The 6834-nt window shown below is 41.7% G+C and overlaps 3 protein-coding genes across 4 annotated transcripts in view; 2 read left to right on the top strand and 1 right to left on the bottom strand.

Moving 5' to 3' along the window:
- LOC139549612 (zinc finger protein 664-like) overlaps window positions 1–6834 on the bottom strand; it is a 438201-nt gene that overhangs the window by 278624 nt on the left and 152743 nt on the right. The window lies entirely within an intron of this gene.
- Window positions 1–6834, top strand: part of LOC139549671 (uncharacterized) — a 520909-nt gene that overhangs the window by 384616 nt on the left and 129459 nt on the right. The gene's annotated exons all lie outside the window — the stretch shown is intronic.
- LOC139549721 (uncharacterized) lies at window positions 3151–5983 on the top strand. Its single transcript, XM_071360424.1, has 3 exons — window positions 3151–3857; window positions 4196–4903; window positions 5290–5983. Exons 1-3 carry the CDS (start codon window positions 3728–3730, stop codon window positions 5304–5306), a joined length of 855 nt encoding a protein of 284 aa, XP_071216525.1. The 5' UTR covers window positions 3151–3727; the 3' UTR covers window positions 5307–5983.

Below are 6834 nucleotides of genomic sequence, written 5' to 3'. Positions count from 1 at the left end.
TGGGGACTCAAAGAGGCACATTGTTGTTTTTGCCTCAGTACTGCACAGCTGATTCAAATGATCAACTCATCATCAAGCTTCAAGTGGTATTTATGTATTCATTTGTGATGCCATCCTTGATATGATCCTGTTATTGTCACATGTACACATGTACATATGTGTGCCCATGGATCTATCAATCCAATGTTATCATGATTTGTTATCAGGGATATTATACTTTAGTAATCCACAATGACCTGGTGATGTAACAGTCTAATAATTACATTGTCTTCCATATTCCTACAGATACCTTGTAACAGGAGATTCCTTCAAAACGATTGCCTACAGTTGCCGTGTAGGGCACTGCAATGTTGGGTGACCAGGGTCATCTGGGACTGCCTCCTGGAGGAATTCAGGTGTCTGAAGGCTACCTGTGTCCTGCGTAACTTCATGAGGATGGACACGAGGACCAGGAGGGGATCTGCAGCTCGCCGCCGTGTCCCAGAGGAGGAGTCTGCTGCTCTGCAGGATGTTTCAAGGATGGGGTCCAACAACGCAGCAAGAGAGGCAATCCTTGTGCAGGAGATCTTCACCTCCTCCTTCAAAGAGGGTGCTGTTCCCTGGCAACACCATAGACTACACTATGCACAACCAAAGGCTCTTCAAAGAGGTTGCTGTTCCCTAGCAATACCATAGACTACACTATGCTCAACCAAAGGCTCTTTTAAGAGGGTACTGTTCCCTGGCAACACCATAGACTACACTATGCACAACCAAAGACTCTTCAAAGAGGGTGCTGTTCCCTAGCAACACCATAGACTACACTATGCACAACCAAAGGCTTTGCCATTCACATTGCAATAAGAGTATTCTTCCATTTACTTAGCTATGTCAACTGCAGTTATTCAATTCACAGTTTCTCTCCCTTTGATTTCTACTTCTCAGGTGAGGGTGCTGTTTAGGTAAGGGTGTGATGTCTGTGCAAAAACAAATCAGGCTATTTTAAATCACTAATATTGAAAAAATGTAGAACATTTAGACACCCTATAACCCACACCTACACACTCAGGTATCAATCTGATTGATGGATTGTGTTGTGCAGTAAGCAGGTTCAGGTGTATAACTGTGGCTCCTTCCACCTTCCACCTTCAAAGAATAGGCAAGAGGGCCAACCATGGAGAATAGTAAGACACTTCATTATTTCTATAATTACGCTATAATTGTTAGTCCTTGTGGGTCCTTTCATGTTTTTCAGCATAAAGTACTCTGCAGCCACTTAGTGTGGTGTGGACACCAGGTGACGCCACACACAGATTCCTATTGAACACTGTGGCTTTAACTACCTTATTTTCTCAATAACAGTCTCTCTCCTTCACTTCATCCCTCTCTCCCCTTCTCCCTAAATCCTCTAGGTTATATCAGCTGTGTCGGTGAACCCCTCCTGCATCTGAACTGGCTACATAGAGGGCACAGCATGGTCAGAGGTGAGAGGTCATTTGGTCAGGACAACAGGAAGTATTATTAAAGAGATGCTTTACATTGAAATACAGACAGATGCAGTAGTCCCAGAGTTAATGATCCCAGGTCAGTTTATACTATACAGGAAGTATTATTAAAGAGATGCTTTACATTGAAATACAGACAGAGATGCAGTAGTCCCAGAGTTAATGATCCCAGGTCAGTTTATATTATACAGGAAGTATTATTAAAGAGATGCTTTACATTGAAATACAGATAGATGCAGTAGTCCCAGAGTTAATGATCCCAGGTCAGTTTATATTATACAGGAAGTATTATTAAAGAGATGCTTTACATTGAAATACAGATGGATGCAGTAGCCCCAGAGTTAATGATCCCAGGTCAGTTTATATTATACAGGAAGTATTATTAAAGAGATGCTTTACATTGAAATACAGACAGATGCAGTAGTCCCAGAGTTAATGATCCCAGGTCAGTTTTGCATTTCACCTCCTGATTGATGATGTTAGAATAAAAAATAAAAACACAAGGCTTAAACATGCTCTCTCTCTCCATCTGTCTCTCGTCTGCAGATATGTTTTGATGTGAGAGGATGCCAACCCCCAGTCCCATCATCGCCACCTCACCCTCTTTTAAGATCACCTTTAGGCCGACTAGAGACACTGTTATGTAATTGTGATGAGCTGAGAGAATATTTAGGTAGCACTGTGATTCATTAATCATGTGCTGCCTTCCCTGCTCCTATGTGCTTACCTCTTTCCCTTTCTGTCTTTTACACCTCTCTCTCCACCTCCTCTTTCTTCCTCTGTTTTTATAATGCACAACAGATGTGCATTGAAGGACAGATTGAAACTTGGATAATGAGCTTTTCAATAAAGCGTTTCACATTCTCTACTGGTTGAAATGAAGTGTAATGTGATGAAATACTCCACCTATCCTGTGTTTATCAGATCAATGCAGATGAAGGGCATTAGATGTTGAGATGAACCGGTGTTGGAGTATTTACATGATGCATAGGAAGTGTAGTGTTCTGTTTTTTAACATTATATTTCTGTATATATGAATTAACTAGTTAAATCCTGTTTCTAGTTTATTAGTTACAATGTGTAACCATTGATGTCCCAGGACCAAGATTGGTAAACACTGTTGAAGTGTATAATTGTAATACATACATGCAGACAGCGTCATTCAAAGACTGGAATTTGATACTCCTGGTATTGGATATGACTGAAAAATAATCTCAAAGACATTCATACCTAAACTGCACCTTTATTTGCCAAGGTAGAGTACATGATCAGTGAATATATTAAATGTACAGGCTACAATGTGGGGATCTCATGCATGGTAATAACTACATGTATATACGACTTGCATCCTTGGCACAACATGATATTATATTCTACTCAATCCATAGGCTTCATTAATGTCATTCAGGCTGTTTTGAAGTTGATACAACTGGCTATGATAGCTGAGGTTCATAGCTAGGTTCTTAACTAATAGGTATACCAAACGTTTGGATCCATACACAGATCGGCTAAATAGCTAGCTACACATCCATGGGCATACAGGGATTTTAATCATCCACTGCACAATAAGCAAGAACGTAGTTAGCTACGTTATTTCATCTATCTGCATGGCAAATATCAGCAAGACAAGCTTACAAAATTGTACATTCAATTTGCAGTAAAATCTTCAGCTAGCTAGATTCTATACATCCACTGTTTCCCAAAACGACAGTCTGGTTTGCTGGTTGTTTCATGAGTCCCTAAAACAACCAGAATTACAATTTCATACTCATGTCACAACACCCATAAAGCTAGCCAGCTAGCTGGCTAATGTTAGCTAGTCAGCTAGCTGGCTAAATCACGATTTTCGTAAATGAACTATGATTTAAAAAATGTATAATCGTTTGTCTCTACATGAACTAACATTCCTGTCAACTGTACATGTTTTTGCATGATTAGTTATGACGTTATAATCCCTTACATTTGCTTCCATCCTAGTATTTCTGTCCGCCATCTTTGATTCAGTTCTGTGTAGGGGTTCCCCTCTCTCCTAGTATCTCTGTCCGCCATCTTTGATCCACTTCAGTTCTGTGTAGGGTTACCACTCTCTCCTAGTATTTCTGTCCGCCATCTATGTTGAAGAAAGTCTAACGCTTCGAACACACCGACTGCGTCATTGCATCACTGCTGCATAACATTTTGCGCAGCTAGGCAACTATACTGATGCAGGTACCTTTTGCAAATGGGGGCATGCGGTTGGACACATGGAGGAGAGAATCATTTTCGCAGTATCCTCAAAACCGTGTCTTTTTGACACAACTGCTGACAGCTACAGGGACATAAACACAAAAAATGCTGCTTGGAGACAAGTGTCCACGATAGTAGGATTGCCAGGTCAGTTTAGTAGTGAGCTTGTACTAGATGTGGCTAGTTAGCGTTAGCTAGCTAGCTAACCTAGCTTGCTAACCTAGCCAATGAGGTGTGTGTGAAAGAAATAGTCAAATAAATTATGCTAGTTACTACCACTGATAACTTTACCAAATTGTCATGTTTGAAAGAGTGTGAATGCTAGATAAATAGTAATGGAAATGGTAGATACTACTGTACCCCTGATAATTTGGTCAAATAACCGTGTGTGTCTATGTGTACAGTAGGTGACGTCCATGATAGCTATCTAATAACTATAGTTATGCTAGGTAATGGTTTGGCTTATCATGTTCATGTCTATGTAGAAGAAGACTGTAGGAGGAAGTGGAGAGGACTCAGGGACAGGTATCAGAGAGAGAGAAGGGCAGAGAAAGAGAAGAAGAGGTCTGGGTCAGCAGCTTCAGGCCAGCAGCCTTGGCGCTTCTGCCACATTCTGTCTTTTCTCGATCCATTTATTGTGCCTAGGGCAACGAGTGGCAATTTTACAGCCAGACCCCTTACGTCATCCACAAGTGTTGTCGCCACCGGTGCATCAAGACCCTCAACGTCACCTACAAGTGCGACCATCACCTCCACCGGTGTAGTGAGACCCTCTACAACATCATCCACGAGTATGACCACCACCGGTGCAGCCATGGAAGATGATGAAATGGAGGAAGCACCTCTGGATCTAGGACCACCTGAGATTATTATGAACCTCACGGAAGTGACCACTGAGGACCTCGTTGAACAGGATGTGGCCGTGGAGAGAAACGGAGAGAGAAACGAAGAGGAACAACGTCACACCAGGCGTCATCGGAGGTACCAGCCCCCAGATCCACTCAACTCATTTCAGCAGAGGCTCCTCCAAGCCGTCGAGAGGGATGCAGCCCAACCTGATGCTCACAGGAAGGAGGATGAAGAGACCCTCTTTGCCATGAGCCTGGTGCCAACACTGAAGAGGCTGCCTCAGCAAAGAAAAGCAGCAGTCAAGGTTAAAATGTATCAGCTGCTTTTCCAAGCCGAGTTCAATGGTACGTTTTTTTCCCTCCACATCACAGGTAGTGTCATAAGTGTGCGACAGTGAAGTAAAGTAGGTCATTTTTACAGTATACTCATGTAGGTTAATTGGTATTTCAGATCAAAGCATTAATATGAGGCAAATGTATAGCTGTTGTTTCTGGGTTAGAAAATATCCCAAAACAGGTTGCTGTCTAAATATTTGCCTGTCATATTCATCTTTTGATCTGAAATACAAATTCCATGAGTAAACAGCAAGTATTACCAACTTTACCACACTGTTCCTATATTTATGCCACTAACTACACTATACAAGCAGTATTTAGTTAACATAAATCTCACCTTTTATGGTGTCATATTATGTTAAGCTTGTATGTGTTGTTTTTCTCTTCCCTTTCAGAAATGGAGTCAATTTAGCCGAGCAGCTCACAGGAAGGACAGGAAGAGGAGTTGTCTGGTTGCTGTTTTGACCTCCCTCATTGTACCTTTCTTTTCACACGTCAGTTCTGTTTAAATTCAGTCAATTCATAAAGTAATTTGTTTATAAATTCTTAGGATAGCATTCATTATTAGTGTAACATAGATTTCTGAATTGAAACTCATACGGAGTTTTCACAGATGCTCTTGGTCTCTTACGAGACTAAAGGTCAATATATTTATTTCCTTGAAAACCAGGGTGTTAACTTTTTGTGAAGTTATGTTCCGTCAACTGGTCCATGACATCCAGGGGCCATTTGTTTGTTTAGCTGTGTTGTGGCTACATATTATTTCCTTTTTTTCAGAGACACACACACACCTCTTCATACCTCAGATCTCCAGTGCCCTGCCCTCTCTCTCTTTATGGCCATGTCTGAAGTTCCCCTACTACGTCTAGGCTTTATGAGTAGTCCCTTTAATGGTCTGCAGTTGTGCCAAAAATACATGCTCTTGTTGTTCTCTTACAGATTACAGGCTACACATTCATTTTATTTATTTTTTACACGCACATACACACCTCTTTCAATAGTTCAATTTTTTAAAACATTTTTACAACACACATACCTGTCATGTTCTTTCCTGTACTTGAATACTTATTAAATTATAATGTTTTCATAGTCAGTTGTTATATTTCTAATTTAGACTTAATCTGCTTATTTCTTCCCTACACCTTTGCAGATCTAAGACAAGATGAAAGTAAAAACACATTCTCTTCCTAATTTGTTTTTTTCCCACCTGTATTTTGTCAGGCCAGTGAACATGGTGGTAAACTGTACTATTTGTATGGACCCTAGGTTACCCTTTCCCTTTGTTATCATACTAACTGTATGTCGTATAACCTTAATTAGTGCTCCCGCTCACCTGATGTACCATGCCAGGTGTGTATAATACTGACGTTAATGGGAGAGGGAAGGGGTTATTAAGGTGTGGTCTTTACTCCCAAATGTCACTTAAATATAGCTTCCAAATGAAGAGAGACAATGATACATAAAGTAATCTGGGGGAAAAATGCAATTTTATGGACAGCGGTGGATGGTTCTTAAAATAACCTTTGTGTTATGGGGCTCTTAAAAGAGCCGTTTCACTCCACGGCATACTGCCATGGGACTTCACCTGCTGGCGATGAGAAGTAGGTGGTCAGCTTCTCCCTCACCTGGAGTGCCTGTCTGGGGGCGTTGTTGGCACCTGCCCTGGTGACATCAGGAAGGTGACCATTTGGCGTGCCCATCTCCATCCGGAGCGGCTCCTGGAATGACCTCCGCAGGTAGTTGTGGAGAACACATGTGGCCTTCACGCAGGCATCGACATTTGAGGGGCTGAGACCAAGCACTCTCCGATACATTCTCCACCGGGCTGCCAGAATCCCAAAGGCGCATTCAACAACTAACCTTGCCCTGGACAGTCGTTTGTTAAAGATCCTCACAGGCTTTGGCAATGGCAGCTGGCGTCCAGCGTAGGTCCTCATGAG

This window comes from Salvelinus alpinus, chromosome 2 (assembly GCF_045679555.1).
Source record: "Salvelinus alpinus chromosome 2, SLU_Salpinus.1, whole genome shotgun sequence".
NCBI classification, from domain to species: Eukaryota; Metazoa; Chordata; class Actinopteri; order Salmoniformes; family Salmonidae; genus Salvelinus; species Salvelinus alpinus.
This window is presented reverse-complemented; position numbering and strand designations above follow the sequence as displayed.

Excerpts from the sequence above, each read along its gene's own strand:
- LOC139549721 (XM_071360424.1), top strand. The coding sequence starts at position 3,728 with ATGGAGGAGAGAATCATTTTCGCAGTATCCTCAAAACCGTGTCTTTTT. Across the intron at positions 3,858-4,195 it reads CACGATAGTAGGATTGCCAG|AAGAAGACTGTAGGAGGAAG; the intron begins GTCAGTTTAGTA and ends ATGTCTATGTAG.